The sequence below is a fragment of the Bidens hawaiensis genome, unplaced genomic scaffold (genome assembly GCF_021521415.1).
Source record: "Bidens hawaiensis isolate Kalapana, Puna unplaced genomic scaffold, B.hawaiensis_p1.1 tig00033131_1, whole genome shotgun sequence".
In the NCBI taxonomy this organism is placed as follows: domain Eukaryota; kingdom Viridiplantae; phylum Streptophyta; class Magnoliopsida; order Asterales; family Asteraceae; genus Bidens; species Bidens hawaiensis.
The window spans coordinates 29,285-48,178 of NW_027495664.1; the positions used below are offsets into that span (position 1 = coordinate 29,285).

Here is an 18,894-nt window from a genome sequence, read left to right on the forward strand (position 1 = left end):
ATATAGTTTTTAAAAGATTGGGTTTTGCGATTCAAAAAGGGGTGGCGGCGCAGCTTGTTGCCCGCTTGCCTTCTGTTTCGATGTAATCCAATAAACAATTTATAATATTAAGCAAAAAAAAAAAGTTTATAAATATAATCCAGATTTGGTTGCCATAATCCATTAAACTAATTATGGTGACCTGATGGAACAATAAGAACTATAGTCTATAGTTAGTTTCAGAATTTTACTTATATAGTTTAAACTGAAGAGCATAACATAATCTGTATTTACCTTAGTATAACGTCGGTTAAGGTAGGCACAAGAACACGAAAGTATAGGCAGCAAAATTTGATTCACAGCATTTTAAAGATCCTTACAGGCTTACGATAAATCGACCAGGCCAGATATTTAGAAATTTAGTGTTGCTTTTACATCAATAATGATGATTTTATAGTAAATATTTAAGTTATTCAGTTCATTTTTTATTATTTTATTTTACAGGCTTCAGTTCACAAAATCAAACAAAAATATAAAACTCTTATGTCAAGTCGCACCTATTCGAAGACATGAATTACACATACAACGACAGAAAACGTCAATGAATATGAAGTTGATTCACACAAGTTAGAGATTGAGATGAAAACCTTAAAAGGCATAGAGATGAAGAGACTGGAAAAAGCACAGTGAGTGTTGTGAATGGTCGCGGATTAAGGCCGAAACACTATCCTTTATTGCCACCAACATATATATTAGACCAAATTTTAGTCTCTAGTTCCTAAAAGTAAAAAATTAACCAAATAAAGAGTAGAAGTCAAAAATCAGACAAGGTCCTAGAGACAACTTACTTCTCAAAATCATTGCATTTCAATCTAAGCTTACTTCCATTATTTTGCAATGAAACATCATTTAAGTTCTACCCGTATAAGTTAAAACCGAAAATAACTTGGTGTAAAGCATGAAAATAAAAACTTAAAAAGTGGATATTTGACTAATATTAAGTTTATACCTGAAACTGCAGCCTACTTAACTTCTTCATGAAAATAAAAACTTAAGAAGTGGTGCTAATGCTTGAGCAACCTGAATAAGTTGATCATGCAAAAATCAGTTTGTAATATAGAAAAATGCAAGTTAAATAAAAGATATCTGTTGGCCCAGACGGATCAAACAATCAGATCAAACAAACAAACGAACAAACTAACACGAGATATTGGGGTGACAACCCTCGACTCTTTTCATATAATCAAACGAACATCACAAACTTATCAAACTTACATGGAGAAGAGACTCCTCTTGACTCACACACATAAAACTAATAATCTAGACCCTATTTATAGACCTACTAAACTTGCTCTCCAAGCCAAACCTAACTTAGGAAACAAGACAAACTTATTTTAGAATAATCCATATTAAAATAAACTTTCAAAACAAACCCTCAACTTCATTGATAATTCAAGATTATTCTTCATTCACCCCCTTAATCTTGAATAGTTCCTCTTCTCGCTCGTATTCCTTCTTTTCAGCTGATCATAACATACTTGCTTCACCGATTCCACAAACTTAGCATTCGTTCCTTTCGTGCTTAACTTTGAAGCCATATTGCCATTTTCTTTCTCAACTCGATTCTTCTCATTAATTCGTTCTTGACCAACACTTTCACAAACTTCAAACAAATCTTTTGGAATCGTTCCAAACCGAATATCCTTCACTTTCATAATCGGTTTCACATCATAACATTCACTCTTTTCGTCTTCAAATTTGTTAGGATTACAACATACCTGAAGCTTGATGTTGTACGTCCTATTCAGATTTCTCTGAATCTTCATCAACAATCTCTTTTATGATCATATAGCCTCAATATCCCATTGGCTATTTCAATCTTGCATCCTTCTTCATCCAACTGACCCAAGCTAAGAAGATTGGTCTTCAACTTAGGCATATAGAAAACATCACAAAACGTTTTCTTTTCACCGGTCTTACTTAACACAGTCACATTACCTTTACCTTTGATTTCGATCTCAGATCCATCACCAAACTTCATTTGACCCGAAAATCGTTCATCTAAGGTAGTAAAAAACTCTTTCTTTCCTGACATGTGATGACTTGCACCATTGTCTAAGTATCACGTTCCTTCATTCTTTTCATCCTTTTCAAACACACTAGGGATAGCCCTTTCTTCATTCAAACTTACTCTCTTTATTGAACAAACTGCCATGAACAAAGAAGGATCAACATCATCTTCTTTCTTTGTCAAATTCACTTCTTCTTTCCCTTTGCTTGGCTCTTTACATTCATTCGAGTAATGCCCAATCTTATCACAGTTGTAGCACGTTACGTACTTCCTTCTATCTTGCCATTCTCCCGGGTTCCTTTTCCGATATTCAACCCGTTCATCATTCTCACGTTCATCATTCCATCTTGGATTCCCTCTTCCTCGTCCATTATATCTTCCACGGCCTCTACCACGTCCTCGGTAGTTTTCAACGTTCTTTTCGGTTTGGGTGAACATGAGCTGACTTTGGGATGAACTTCCATTCACATTCTTGAACTTGTTTCTTTCTTCATACGCTTTTAAACGTCTAACCACATCTTCAAACGCCATTGTTTCGATGTCTGCGAGTAGCTCCATCGAAGAAACAACAGGTAAATATTTATCTGGCATAGAGTTCAAGAATTTTCTTACCAAAACCTCTTCTTCAAGTACCGCTCCCAAGCTCTTGTACTTTGACTGTACTCCACCCAACTTCACTGCATACTCATCAATACTTTCTGTCTCCCCTATCTTCAATCCATCTAACTCGGCTCTTAGCATTTGAACACGAGCTTTCTGAGTTCTTTCTGCACCAAGATAACGAACTCTTAACGCTTCCCAAACATCTTTCGGTTATGAATACTTGGACATCTGAAGCATCACGTCTTCAGGTAGGGTTTGGAAGATAACACCTAACGCCATAAGCTTCTTTCTTTCTTCAATTCCAGTCCCCTTTTCCTTATCAATTGCATCATGCAAACCATTCGCACCCAAAATAATTTTCACCATAATCGACCATGATGAGTAGTTGGTCGAAGTTAACTTCGGTGCTTGCAAAACAAAACCACCTATTGGCTCTTTCATTGTTCCCAAACTTCCTGAATTCACTTCTTTATCACCAGCCATGTAAAAATAGACTTCTCTTTTCTTTCTGTGCTTGCGTCGTACATAGAAAACAAACCACAAATCGTATTATATGATTTGCAAGACTTTCTACACAAACATTAACAATATATATATATATATATAATATGTGTTGATGTCGGCAGAAGCAACAAAACAATTCTTTCTTCCAAGCACAAACTTCAAGAAAGGTAGGAGCAGCAACAATTCTTTAATTCTTTTCCTTGACTTCTTGGTAATGATGCACAGAACTCCCTCACACACTAAAACAAACGGACTATATAATTTCCGATTGACTGAGGAGTTTTGCTCGACGCAAAACTTTTCTAACGCTTCAAAATACCTACGGCTGTTACTAACTCAGATGAAGAGCATATAGCTCTGATACCAATTGTTGGTCCAGACGGATCAAACAATCAAATCAAACAAACAAACAAACAACCTAACACGAGATATTGGGGTGACAACTCTCGACTTTTTTCATATAATCAAACGAACTTAACAAACGAACATCACAAACTTATCAAACTTACATGGAGAAGAGACTCCTCTTGACTCACATACATAAAACTAATAATCTAGACCCTATTTATAGACCTACTAAACTTGCTCTCTAAGCCAAACCTAACTTAGGAAACAAGACAAACTTATTCTAGAATAATCCATATTAAAATAAACTTACAAAACAAACCCTCAACTTTATTGATAATTCAAGATTATTCTTCAATATCTAACCTGATCAATCCAATAGAAAAGACTCTTGTCTTCAATATTGTGATAAGAGGGGGTGGCGGCGAAGAACGATAACTTTGTTTTCAGTAGGATCGGTTTTGTCATTCAAAAGGGGGTGGCGGTGCAGCTTGTTGCCCGCTTACCTGCCTCTCTATTGTAATTCGATCTACAAACAATTATTCCAACGCTCATCTTTTATGTATTAAAGAAAATTATAATGAAAAAAAATTGCGATAGTCTTAATGCTGTAATTTCGGTAGGGTAAACTTAATAGATCCAAGACCAGTAATGAATACACCCTATAACATATGACAACCCAGTCATAACTAAAATAATGTTTTCATTCCACAAATATATAATTTATATCAAAGTGTTGTCCCAAACTCCCTGCGGCCACAACGTTTGGTTTTAGTCTCTTTATAGATAATATTTCGCATGTACAAAAATCAATAATCGGATTGCTCTTTCAAAGAATAAGAAATTCGTTTATGTGATAATTCAAAGTATGAATTCGAGGTATACAGAAATCAGACGAAATGATTCATTTATTTATGTGTTGAACTGATATAATGATAAGGATGAGATGTTATAACATTTCAATAAGCAATTATGGCAGGTATGGTGTAACCACCGTCGTTATTGAAGTTCTAAGATTCTACCGAAGTGCAAGTTGCTACTGTGTCTGATTAGCTACTAAGTTCATTTCATATACTTGAACTTAGTTTACCGAATTGCAAAGTTTCTAGGAACTTCCAGCTGCCACCGATCTTTAGTAACCAAGTTACTATCGTGCAATTGAAACTTGTTACTTACTTTTAGTAACTTTTGAATATGATCAGTTCCATACAACTTTTGGGTCATCCATGCCATCTAGCGCAACCAAACTAGAGACGCCCCCCACCTACACCCCCAAGGCGCTTCCCCGGACGCACCAAGGGTGGTGTGCCTTGAAAAATTAACAACCACGAAATCAAAGTCATAATAACATTAAAGAAACATGTACTCAACAATCAACATCTCATAACTTGTATACAGGGGCGGCCCTATAGTAATGACAAGTGAAGTTAGGGCTTGAGGCCTCCGGAAAAAATAAGACCCCCGTTTAAAAAGCTTAATATTTATATATGTGTAGAAAATCATATTTAAACTATATAAGTGAAACCTAAAACAAAACCATATATTGGTCTAGTGGTTATAGCACGAGGCCTCCGACTTACAAATTGGTTCGATACCTAGTGGTTATGGCATACTTCTTTTTTGGTTGTTTTCTCTAATTTTTTATTCACTCAGTTTCTAAAAATTTCCCCATCTCTATGACTTTTTTTCACAATTGAGAAAGATAAATAAAAGTTGGGATCGGCCGATAATAATTCCAAGTCAGTTTATCGTTACTGGCGATCCCAAATTAAAAAAAAAAACTTGATCCCAAATGGTTTCCCATTAAAAAAGACTTAATGACGTTATATTTTTTTCCGAATTTCAAACTAATGTTTTAGGACTTTTGATCGAAAAGAGAATATGAATCGATGGATGTAAAACATAGTTCGAAACAGTGCTCCAAAAAGACTCAAGCCGTTTGGATCACCGTTTCGAGCTAAGTTTTACATCAATATATCGCCTTGTATCCTCCTTACGATCAAAAGCCTTTGAAAAATTGGTTTTAGGTCCCGATTTAAGTTTATAAATTTTGTAATTTCATCTCTCTAACTTTTAATAAAGGCCCATATTTTTCTACGCTTTAGGCCTTCAAAATGGTTGGGCCGCACTGGTTGTATATAAGTTTATTTTGATCTTTCACTTGATTCTAAAAGTAAATTCCTATTATTTAAAATAGCTTGATGACGTTAAAATTAACAAAAAAAAAATCTGTGAGTAAAAATGTGTTTTATTTTTTTAACATATTTTTCTCAATGAACTAGCTGGGTGGTAATATGTTGTCCTTACCTTTCTTTTTTCAGTTTTTTTGAATGGCCTATCCTTACCTTTATAGATGAGTAAAACCATATCTTTTTTATTTAGAAGATTTATTCATAAGTATGTCGATAATATCGGACACTAAAATATACATTTTTTTTTAATATTTTATTCTTGCTGTAATATCGTTATAATAGTCTATCGGTATTTTGTTGTAAAGTAATTACTTTATTTATACATGCCGTTAGAGTAATAATAGTTGTGCTATTTATACATGCTACTATTCTTCATGTAATATCGTTATAATAGTCTATTGGTATTTTGTTGTAAAGTAGTTACTTTATTTAAGCATACCGTTAGAGTAATAATAGTTATGCTATTTATACATGTCACTTTTCTTCCAGTAATATCATTATCCACTCCTTTTTCTAGTCATTAAAGATCTATTTTCTAGTAGTACTGCAGCGGGTCCCACCACAATGAATATTCAACAAGCTTAAATCTAATGTTTCGAAAATGCAAAATAAAACATATTTAATTGGCAAATTGGAAATAAATAATCTCAACTTTTGTGTATTTGCTGAAAAATAATCTCAACTTTAAAAATCACTACCAGCGGTCCCAACTTACAACCATTTTTGTCTCAATGGTCCTCCGTTAAAAAACACTTAACACCGTTATGTTTTTCCCAAGTTTGAAATCGATGCTTTAGGGCTTTTTATCGCAAGAACGATACGATTCGACCTATGTAAAACTTATCTCGAAACTATTATCCATCGGGTGTTTGAATTTCCAATTAACAAAAATCAAGTCATTTGAATCACCTTTTCGAGATAAGCTTCACATCAGTCGAATCGTATCGTTCTTCCAATCAAAAGCACTGAAACATCGGTTTGAAATTTAGGAAAAAACATAACTGTGTTAAGTGTATTTTAACGGAGGACCATTGAGACAAAAATAGGTCAAAGTTGAGACTACTAATAGTGATTTTTAAAGTTGAGATTATAATCGAACAATACACAAAAGTTAAGATTATTTATTTCTAATTTGCCTATTTAATTTGTTATATGAACATCTCGTGTATTTGTTTAAACCATTTTTGTAGTAAAAGGAAAGGCACTTCTACTTTATTCGTGACGATCAAAATATTGGTTAGTAGTCAAAAAGAACAAAATCCAAGATCTTGGTTGAAAAGGGCAACCCTAAATTATGGGCGTTATTGGTAGCCCTACTTATGGGAAAAAGCGAACAAAAGTGTTTCTTCGGCCCATTCAAAGATTTGAACTTTTGAAAAGGTTGCCTCCCAACTTTATGATCCAAATCGATTGGTTAGTTGATTTTATATTGACAATTTGACATATGCTTTTAAAAACATTGTGCACGATCTTGATTGTTTAATGAAAAAAATACTTTATAAATAGCGTAACTATTATTATTCTATCGGTATTTTGTTGTTAAATAATTACTCTATTACGAAAATGTCACCACGTTTTATTTTCAATCCTTAGGTTTTTACAAAATAAATCTCGTTTGTATTTTAGAGATCATAAATGGTAAATGGCAGAGGTGTTAAGCTAAGGTTTATTGAAAAAAACAAGTATTGTTTAAGAGAATTAATCAATATCACAATTGAAAGTTACGTGAACGGTAAACAACTTAAAATCCGCTTGTCCCATCTTATTATCATTGTTCTATTTATATTCACTATCCAACAGTACGAGAATTCACAAATCGAATAAAAAATGAATTCCTTATTTAAATCATCGGTGAAGAGGTACGTACCCGCCTCAACACCGAGCGAGGCGGGTCAACCCACAAGATATGGACAAGAGGCTTGAAATCAAGACATTATGAAGGCACAAAGCCAAAACCTACGCGCATGGCGCATATCACATATGCTCACGCATATCACATATGCTCATGCATCACATGCTCAGGCATCATATGCTCAGGCACCACAGATGCTCAGGCATCACATATGCTCACGCATCACATATGCTCACGCATCACATATGCTCAGGCACCACAGATGCTCACGCATCACATATGCTCACGCATATCACATATGCGCGTGGCGCATCCGCGCGTGGCGCATATCGCATGCTTGTGCATATCACATCTGCGCATGAAACATCTGCGCGTGAGAATAAAGAGAAGACCTCGCGCATCCTCAGGATAGGCGCGTATCACGCATGCACGTAATCAACCTTGTCCTTATCCAAATCAGGATTAGGGCAACCTTGATTGTGCACGTCAGACAACCTTCCAGAATGTATCTTTTTAAGGAATAAGAATATGCTGATGTTGACAGCTGCCAATGAAAGGTGGACAACTCAGCAAAACCCATGTGCTACCACGTGATTATAACCAATGAAAAAGCACCAGGTGTCCCAGAGGACACGTGGCGCAAAGCAATTGGAGGAGGCCAACAAGGCCCTAATTGGGTCTGAGCCCACTCATGGGAAACCCTAGCACTATAAATACAGCATCAACTCCACAAGGAGAGACACACAACAACACACAATACCATCCAATTACAGACAATTACACAGTATTCAGCTATTAAGCAATACATTCCAAATTCCTTACTCTCATATTATTATCTTCTCCTACAAATACTTATTCTCACACCGGAGGGTTACCCCAAAGAGGACCCCTCTGTCCCTTTCTGAGGGGTAAGTTCACGGTGCTGTTCATTTTGTAGGTGGAAGAACCCAGATCCAAGAGAACCATCGGTGAAATAGCATAATCACACCCGAGGAAAGTAGATCGTCTACCAGTGAGTCGATCCACGTTTCTTCATTGGCGCCATCCACTGTTACAACGGCAACAAGATCTCATCAAATCTCTACAAAAACAAATTTTCACCATGGTTTCTGGCGTTCGTAACGTTGATCAAGTTCTGGAGGATATTGAACGTGAGGATGTTAATGAGGGACAGCAGTTTCTGAGGGTGCCGCGTGATTCTACGCGCGCCACCAGTAACCGTCCCTTCATCACAACTCCTCATGGCCAGACTGAAACTTCTCCAGACGATCTCACGTTACAAAATCTTGCCGGCATGAAACAAAAAGGACCAATGGGTCCAGAAGATGAAACCAATGACCCCAAAGAATGGCTCATAAACGAGCAACGACGTCTAATGGACAAGTACAATGAGATGGTCAAACACAAAAAGTCAGCCGACTTAACACAACGGCTAGCGTTTGACAAGCAAAACGTTCATGGAACAAAAAGGGCGCGCGCGCCGGAAGATGGTCATTCCGTTCACACTGCACACACTGAGTTTAGTGATGAAGAAGTGCACAGCATGAGGAAGACGCGAGATACTCATGCAAGAGGCTCACAGCTCCGCGCGCACGTGAACATGGCGCCTGGAGCCAGAGCCGATCTGGATCTGCACGCGCCATACAGCCCACCAGTAAGAGGGCAAGTGGACGTAACCACACCATACAGGCCAGCCATCTTGGTGAAACATTCAAAGTTCACTGAGCGCATCGCGAAGGCCCCCATTCAGCACAAAACCAAGATGCCAAGTGGTTTGGGCAAATATGACGGCACAACAGATCCAGACGATTTCTTACAAGGTTTTTACAACACTGGAAACCTAGAAAGCTGGACGATGCCAACATGGTGTCACATGTTTGCTCGCTGCCTCACGGGCGCGGCGCGTGTCTGGTTCGAGAGCTTGCCGACTGGGCAAATCGATGGGTTCGAGGAACTATTGGAAAAGTTCCAAGCCCACTTGGTACAGCAGCGCAGACACACGCGCGACCCTGATGACATCATGCACTGCATGCGCAAGAATGATGAAACGATTGAAGACTACATAACTCGTTTCAATCAGGAGTCCCTGGCAATCGGAGGTATCACTGAGCAACTCTTGCGCGTGGCCTTTATACAAGGCGCGCGCAGTGATCAACTCCGCCGAGCTCTCGTAAGCAGAGATGGCATGCCAACCACTTGGGCCAAACTAATGGAAGCATCGCGAGTCTTCGCGAGAAATGAAAAACAAATTGCCCAAAATAGGGCAAGAGAAAGAGCGCATCAAGCAGAGGCACCGCGCAACAACGAAAGAAGGGGCAAACAGAACTCTGTATGGTCCAGGTTGCAACCAACCAGTTTTTCTTTCGCAGAAAAGCAGGCGCAACCAAGCTCACCCCAGCCCCAAAAAGACGTTCGTAATCGCGGGGAGGGTGACAAGAGGGAAGGCTGCAGAGATCCTAACAGACCTCTGCCAAGAATATGGACTCCCCTCACTAAAACGCCTTCACAGGTGTTAAGCACTGAGAATGTCCAATTCAAAAGCCCCAAGCCACTACACTACAAGGGACCATTAGACAGTGGCAAGTACTGTGAGTTTCACAAGTCCACAGGACACAACACTGATGCATGCCACCACTTGAAGGATGCAATTGAAAAAGATGTGAAATCAGGCAAGCTGGCTCACCTGGTGAAAAACTCAAGACCAGGAAATGAACAACCAGGAGCCTCAGCCAGCAAAAAGTACAAAAGAATCTGTGTAGCCGAGGGAGGAACGCAAGGGCAAAGATCAAAAAATAGAAGCGCGCAAATCCAAGGAGATTGGCGCGAGCAGTAAGTAATCTTCCCAAGAATCAGGGGAGGCCCTTCAATCAGCAGTCCTCTTGTCATCACTACACACATTGCTCATTATGAAGTGTCAAAAGTCCTGGTGGACACTGGCAGCGAATCAGACATCATGTATGAGCAATGTTTCAGGAAACTGGATCCGGCAGACCAAGTAAGGCTTGAAATTTTGAATGCACCAATCTCTGGTGTTTCGAATGAAATCATTCATCCCCTAGGTCAAATACAATTTGAACTAACCATGGGGGATGAAAAACACAAGCGAGCAGAAGTTGTCAACTTCTTGGTCTTGCCCACCACTTCTTGCCACAATATGATCTTGGGTAGGGGAACGATTGCCCAATTCAACGCCATACCGTCGCCAGCGCACGGCGCGTTGGGGTTCCCAACACCAACAGGTGTAACTTTTGTATACCGAGATCATTTGTGTGCAGTGACAAGTACTCCGCGGGAAGGGAGAATGAAACTTCCAATGGCAGACAACGCGCCAGAGGAATGGATTCTCAACCCAAAATTCCCGGAGCAGACAATCACAATTGGCGATACGATATCAGACGACACGAGATTGAGAATGAAAAGATTGCTCACAGCATATATGTCGGTCTTCGCGTGGCAACACTCTGATATGACTGGGGTTCCGCTAGACCTGGCGCAACATTCTCTCAACACGTTCAAGTCTGTAGAGCCAATTGTTCAGAAGAAGAGAGTCATGGGGGATGAGAAGGCGAGGGCCATGAATGAGCAGGTTGAGGATCTATTGCGCACAAACATCATCCGCCCGATACGATACCAGACATGGGTAGCCAATCCTGTGATGGTAAAGAAAAGTAACGGGTCATGGAGGATGTGCATTGACTTCAAAGACCTCAACAAAGCATGCCCGAAAGATTGTTACCCCCTCCCAAACATCGACGCAAAGGTGGACTCTGTGGCGCCATTCAAGCTCAAATGTTTCCTGGATGCCTACAAGGGCTATCACCAGATTCAAATGGCACCACAAGACGAGGACAAGACCGCCTTCAGAACCGACAAGGGTGTTTTTTGTTACACAAAAATGCCCTTTGGTTTGAAGAATGCGGGAGCCGCCTATCAAAGACTTATGGATGCCGTTTTCAGCGAGCAAATTGGAAGAAACCTAGAAGTCTATGTGGATGATTTGGTGATCAAAAGTAGGGAGGAAAAGCAAATGCTCAAAGACATCGAAGAAACCCTTGGGCGCCTAAAGGAAGTTAACATGAAGCTCAATCCGAGCAAATGCACTTTCGGCGTACTAGAGGGAAAATTTCTAGGTGTAATGGTCACCAAGGATGGTTTCAAGGTGAACCCTGAGAAGGTGGAGGCCATCCTTGACATGCCCTCGCCATCCACCATGAAAGAAGTCCAGAAGCTGAATGGTAGATTGGTTTCAATCAACAGGTTCCTAGCGAACCATGCAAGCAAATCTACCCCATTTGTCAACACATTGAGGAATTGCTTAAAGAAAAGCCAATTCAAATGGACTCCTGAGGCCGAGCAAGCTTTCAGCGAGATAAAATAATGTTTGATAAATCTGCCCGCGCTCACAGCTCCACTTCCTGGTGAAACTTTGACATTGTACTTATCAGCAGGAGAGCGCGCCATCGGCGCAGTATTGTTGGTGGATCGCAAGGGAATCCAAACGCCAATATACTATGTGAGTCGGGTGCTGACAGATCCTGAGACGCGCTACTCCATCATGGAAAAGTTAGTTTTGTCACTAACACACGCGTCGCCCAAGCTTCATAGATATTTCAATGGTCATCCCATTGAAGTTCTGACTGGCTACAACATCCAGCAAATCTTGCGGCGTCCCGCGCTCTCAGGAAGGCTGACAAAATGGGCGCTGGAATTAGGAGAGCACACGATCGCCTATAAGCCCCGTCCAGCAATAAAGGGACAAGTCTTGGCTGATTTCGTTGCCGAAGTCCCCGAAGGAAAAATTGAAGAGGCTCAGCGCGAGGTAGACCCTCCGCGAGCCAATGATGAAGAAAATGTGTGGAGATTATTCACCGACGGAGCTTCAAACAACGAAGGATCAGGCGCAGGCCTCAAGCTGGTGGATCCAGAGAATCAGGAATATACTTACGCCATCAGGTTGGACTTCAAGAGCACTAACAATGAAGCTGAGTATGAAGCCCTGCTGGCTGGCCTGCGCATCGCGCACAAATTCGGAGTTAAAAAGCTGGAGGCCCATGTTGATTCATACTTAGTAGCAGCACAGGTCAATGGCCTTTATGATGCCAAGGAGAACACAATGCCTCTGTATCTAGAGCAGGCGAAAAAGCTCATCGAGCAATTCGACTGCTTCAGAATCATTCATATTCCGCGCAGTGAAAACAAATCTGCTGACGCGCTGAGCAAGATGGCATCAACCAGCTTCGATCACTTTGGCAAAGATGTCAGGGTAGAAGTAATGAGCAACCCGTCGGTGGGAGCGAAGTCTGTCCTTGTAACTCATACAACCCCTTCATCATGGATAACTCCAGTAATGGAATTCTTGAGGGAGGGAAAAGTACCGGACGATCGCGCACAGGCGAGGAAGATAAGACACAAGTCGCAGAACTATGAACTGCTTGATGGTACATTATATCGACGCTCTTATCTTGGACCACTCATGAAATGCCTAGATGCTGAGGAAGCAAGCTATGTGATCAGAGAGATACACGAAGGAATCTGTGGAATACATGCTGGCCCGCGCATGGTGGTTGCCAAGGCAATGAGCGCAGGTTACTATTGGCCAGTCATGTACTTGGACGCTTTAAAAGAGATCCAAAAATGCAAAGCATGTCAGAGCTATGCGCCAAACACCATGCGGCCAAAGAACAACTTGATTCCGGTGACCTCCGCATGGCCTTTCCACAAATGGGCAATCGATATTGTGGGTCCCCTACCGCAAGCGCAAGGGCGAGTAAAATTTTTGGTAGTGGCAGTAGACTATTTTACAAAATGGGTTGAAGCCAAGCCACTAGCAAAAATAACAGCCGAAGCGATGAAGCAGTTTATTTGGAGCCACATCATATGCCGTTTTGGCTTGCCCATGGAAATTGTGAGCGATAATGGCAAACAATTCACTGACAAGAAGATATCAAACTGGCTCAAGGAATTGCGCATCAACCAAATCTTCACTTCAGTATACCACCCTCAGGGGAATGGCCAAGTGGAGCGCGCGAATCAAAGCTTGTTAAATGGGCTGAAGAAAAGGTTGGAGGGAGAATCCCATTCTTGGGTCGAAGAGCTACCTAATGTCCTATGGGCACACAGGACATTAAGCAAAACCAGCAACGGCGAATCCCCGTTCAGCCTAACCTATGGAACGGAGGCAATGATTCCAGCAGAAATTGGATGCCCATCCCATAGAGTGCTCATGATGAGCAAGATTGATAACGAGCGCGAAAGAAGGTTGGATCTCAACTTACTTGAAGGGCGCAGAGAGGCGGCTATCATCAGTGAAGCCAAATACAAGAAAAAACTGGAAAAATATTACAACCAGCGTGTGAAAGAATGCCACTTCAAGAAAAATGATTTTGTCCTTCGAAACAATGAGGCTAGCCGCGCGATACCCCCGGGAAAAATGACCCCCAATTGGGAGGGACCTTATCAAGTCTCGGAAGAATTGGGAAAAGGCGCATACGCTTTAAAAGATTTGAATGGAAAGAAGATCCCGCGCGCATGGAACGCGGCACAGCTTAGAAAATGTTTCATGTAAAAAATCTCAAGTTTGTAATCAAGGCTTTTTAAGCCATTATGAATAATGATACGCGCTATCTTCTCTTAATGTGGATTCTATTACCTTTTGCATACATGTTTCACACTTCCCTTTATTAGTTTTGAGCAATATGGCAACATTGTATTGACATCAAAACGAAATAAAAACGAAGTAAAACATACATGCGCGAGCTTCAAGCTCAAACGCGTTAACGAGTCTTAACTCTAAAACGTCAGGGCCTTAGCCCAATTCTATTACCTTTTGCATACATGTTTCACACTTCCCTTTATTAATTTTGAGCAATATGACAACATTGTATTGACATCAAAACGAAATAAAACGAAGTAAAACATACATGCGCGAGCTTCAAGCTCAAACGCGTTAACGAGTCTTAACTCTAAAACGTCAGGGCCTTAGCCCAATAATGTGAGCCTTAGCTCAAATCACTCACAACATCCATCCTACATACTGCGCAGCCTGACCATAAAAATACCTAAACACAACTAAGGCAAAACAAATGCCAAAACATAGTTGTTAAGGTCTCAGGTCGAGGTCGCGCATGCAATTGTAATGGATATCTGAGCAACACATATTGATACGTAAAGGCTAAAAAACTCATAATTCCATATAATAAATGCGCGATAACGTCGCGCAAAAGAGGAATAATGAAAACGCCTAGGCACGTGTCAACATAATCAAGATATGGCAAAATCACTTACAATATGACAAGGACTAAGTATAATAATTTCCTTACAACCTTGTTCTTATTTCAACGTGCAAGCATATCTTATATTCAACAAGCAAACATGCAATATAAAGAGATGAATGGGGAATGCGCAAGATGCGAAGGAGGGAAAAACAAAATTTCATTCCAAAGCATTGAAATTTACAAGTTTACAAGATGATAAGATACAAACTACAAATAAAAATAAAAAACATGAAGGGCTTCTCAAGTCTCCACGTCGACGTCAGCCTCTTCATAGTCATCATCATCGCCCTCAGCACCTGGCGCAGCCCGCTCCTCGTCATCTCCAAACTGACCATAGTCAAGTTCTTCGTCTTGAATGGATTCTTCTATCACAATAGTGTCAGGAGCGGATCCTTTGGCCACGCCAGAGCCGCTAGCAACGCCAGCATTCCCCGCGCCATCATCTCCGCCGCCAGCCCCTTCGCACTCGTCAAGTAATTTCTTTAGCGCGCCGAGATCGGGCTGGTCAGCAAGCGCGGATATCTGCAAATCATAAGGAAAAATATGAGTACAAAAAGACTTGGAAAATAAGTCAAGGTAATCTCATTAAGGTTAAAATACCTGCGCAAGGATGGGAATTGGAGTATTCATATACTTCTCCCCCATCGCGGCCATGTCCGCGCAGGCAACGTCGCTCTGATAAGGGTACTCGGATGGGTTCTTCTTCAACATGCCATATTCATAGCCATCCGTAAACCCTTCAGCTCGACCCACCAAGCGCGCGGCAGCGTTGCAGTCCATCACAAGGGCCTGAAACTCGTCTGAGTATTTCATCGCGTAAGCGCAACGAGTCATGCCCGGTGAGATTAGCCATTGGCGATCCTGCGCGAGGGAAGCAACAGACGTCTCGAGGGCAGGAACCTGAGAGTTTAATAACTCAACAGTTTCCTTAGTCTGTTTCAGCTCCTCTTTGTCGGACGCTGCTGCCGCCAAGGTTTCTTCTTTTTCCGCTCGCGCAAGGTCGAGTGCTTCCTGGCTAGACGCTGCCGTCGCCAAGGCTTCGTCTTTTTCGGCCTGCGCGGCCGCCAGCTCCCTCTTCAGGCGCGCAACCTCACTCTCCAGCGATGATTTGTCAGTTATAGACTGGACAAGAGCTTGGTCACGCGCCTCCGCGTCCAGCTCCAAGTCGCGCACTCTACGTCCGTACTTGGCCGCGTCCGCCTCGGCTGCCTGAAGCTTCTCCCGCGCAGCCTGGAGCTCATGCCCGCGCTTCACAAAGGCGGTGTTGGCACTTGCCCTGTTCTCACTGAGCTCTGCTTGGAGCTTCTCAGCTCTCTCTCAAGCATCAGAAAGATGCCAAGCAGATACTTTAGCCTCTTGCTTGGCTTCCGCAAGAGCATCACGTACCTTTACGTAATCATAGCGAAGCTCTTGGGAGGCAGCAAAGAAAGCCGACCCAGCAAACAGATGATCTTTAAGCAAGTCATCGCGAGCGCGGGCCTCCTGAAACCTCCTTTCAGCTGAAGGCACAGAATGAGCCCAGAAGTCCTCACACACACCCATGGACTGAAATGAGCTGTCCTCAGTAATGTTCCATCTCGGGCGGTAGATGTGATCGGCTTCCTGCAAACACAAAGTAATGATCTAAGTCATCAAAAACTAATATGAAAGTTCGCGCAGCGGAGCAAAAACAAACTTATACCTGCGGAGACGAAGCAGAAAAGTCAGCGGCAGGCCCACGAGAAGACGGCGACGCGAAACCTCGTGGCGCTGCAGGGCTGGCGCGGCCGCCGTCGGAGTCTTCAGCATGAACCTCCTCATCCTCCTCTGAAATAGGCCTTTTCTCCTGCGACCTAGAATCAAAATCAGTCTCGCGAGGAGGGCTGTGCGCAGGAGGAAGTGAGGGAGGTCTCGACGCCGCCAGATCGGCGCGTAAAACGGCCTCCTGCTCCTTAGTAATCCCGATGAGGGGAGATTCATCGCTTGCAGGAGCAGGAGCAGAGCCAACGGCGCTGGCACCAGCGCCAGGAGTGCCGCCAGCAGCTTGTACGCCAGCTACGACTTCTATGAAAAAATCAACAAAAAGAAATGATTCATGACTTGATCTAAAAGAAAAAAGTCAGAAAATAAAAGCACAATACGTACCTTGGCGCAACTCCGTTCGCGAGGCAAACATCGCCATGAAGTCCATTCTACCCTTTTTCAAGGGTAAGACAGGGGACTTCGAAGCGACCTCCGGCGCTGCCTCGGCATCTTGTTGCGCTTGAGGTTGATCCACCAAGGTCGCCGGCTCTACAAACATTTGAGTGAGCAAAGATTCATCAGCAATTCTATCAGAATCGCGCTCAAAGAACAGTAAAAGATAAGCAAAGGATAAGCAAAGTATACCTGTCGAAGGCGCAACGCCTCTTCCCTTTTCCACCGCGTGAAGGGAGGAGGTAGTAGCACCATACCTCGTGTGGACAGGAGGTCTGCCCACTTTTTGAGGCAGGGAGGACAAGGAAAACTTGGGGGGAAATTCCTGGGTTTTCTCAAATCCCCTCGCCTGAGTAGGAGGATCCTGAGCAACAGGGGCAACATCTTTCTTCTGTTTCTTACAGGCCCCTGCGCCAGTTTTCCCCTTAGCTTTACGCTTTAGTTGGGGCGCCTCCTCCTCCTCCTCCTCTTCCGCGAGCTCCAGCTCGTAGTTTTCGAGCGCATCTACAATACACGCAACAGAAGTGTTAGCAAAATTTGGTATTATAAAAGAAAATGCATAAGTACAAAGGCTTACCAGGCGCATCGCTGTCGAAGACAAATCCCAGATCAACAGAGATGAACATGTCATCGAAGCGATCGGGGAAGCCAACCTCCCCAGCGCCCAGCGCGACGGAGCCACCCTCCATATGCTCATCATAAGCGGCGTGGACATACTCCTTGCTGACTGCACAAAAACAAGTCAAATGATATCAGCAAAAAGAATTATATTCGCGCATAAGTAATGCAATGAGATTAACTTACACAAGCCGTCAACTTGGATAACGGGCTCAGTCGCGCTGTCAGCCCACCTCCTGCTCATACCGACCCCCACCAGCGCCTCCTCACAAATTTTCTTGGCAGGGGATGGTTCGGCGGTCAACTTTTTAACCCAGGCGCCAGTTGGGTTCTTGAAGACACCCACATCCGCAGGCGCAGAAGAGATCGAGCGCATGGTCATGCGGATGGGGATCACACCAGCCCTGATGTAAAAAAACCTCTCAGACCAGTCATGAAGGCTCTTGAATGAAACAGTGGAGCACTTGACCTTCTGACTGCGAGGAATAAATGAGAACCAAGAATCTTGGATCTTGGGCTTATAAAAAAACTGAAAGCGCCGAGGGGTGGGCTCCTCGCGCTGAGATTTGCACATGAACTCAAAATGAGTCATGCGCACGAGTCCAAACGGACGGACTTGGGATATATGAATCCCATAAAACCTAAGCACCGCACCCACAAACCTTGTCATCGGAAGACGAAGGTTGCAGTGGGTGAAAAAATGGCAGTAAAGGGATATATGACCGGTAGGCGGGTCTGCCGCCGTTTGCCCGGCCCTAGGCAACATGCAGCCAAACTCAGGGAGAAAACCCTGAGAGGCGATAAGGCTGTCAAAATCGGCCTGCCTCAGTTTGCAGGGGATTTCATTCCACTTCTTCACGGCCTTGGTCCTCCCTACCTCCTCCGATGAGGCCTCAGCAGCCCTCTTCCCCTTGCCGGTCTTCTTCAATGTAGACATCACTAACGATTTCACACGGCGATGGATAGGGGAGGTTGTGTTGTCCGAGCTATCAGACATACAACTGTAAAACGGACAAAGGATGATCTGAAGAACAGAGACCTGGAAGCAGAAGACAGCTAATCGGAATAGAATGAAAGAAAGAAAAGCATTGAATAAACAAGAAGATGAAGAATAAAAACTCTAAGGGCTGGCTTTTATAGGCCCAGGAGAGAGAAAAATTGGTGCTGATCGGACTTCACGCGCCCCCACTCGCAGGTGTAAGCCAACGCGAGCGCGACACGTGTCCTTGACACTGTGTGAGGGGACACGAAAAGAAACTGTACAGCTGCTGCCAGAGTTCA

The 18,894-nt window shown here is 42.6% G+C and overlaps 1 protein-coding gene across 1 annotated transcript; it reads right to left on the minus strand.

The window, feature by feature from the left end:
* Nucleotides 1–2,101: 2,101 nt before the first annotated feature.
* LOC143584450 (uncharacterized) lies at nt 2,102–3,136 on the minus strand. Its single transcript, XM_077066506.1, has 2 exons — nt 2,923–3,136; nt 2,102–2,817 (listed from the first exon to the last, which is right to left on the minus strand). Exons 1-2 carry the CDS (start codon nt 3,134–3,136, stop codon nt 2,102–2,104), a joined length of 930 nt encoding a protein of 309 aa, XP_076922621.1.
* Nucleotides 3,137–18,894: the final 15,758 nt, after the last annotated feature.

Bases quoted from the DNA above. Each gene is read 5' to 3' on its own strand.
- LOC143584450 (XM_077066506.1), bottom strand. From the start codon at position 3,136: ATGGCTGGTGATAAAGAAGTGAATTCAGGAAGTTTGGGAACAATGAAA. The intron at 2,818-2,922 runs GTGTTATCTTCC...ATCTTGGTGCAG, and splicing joins AAAGAAGCTTATGGCGTTAG to AAAGAACTCAGAAAGCTCGT.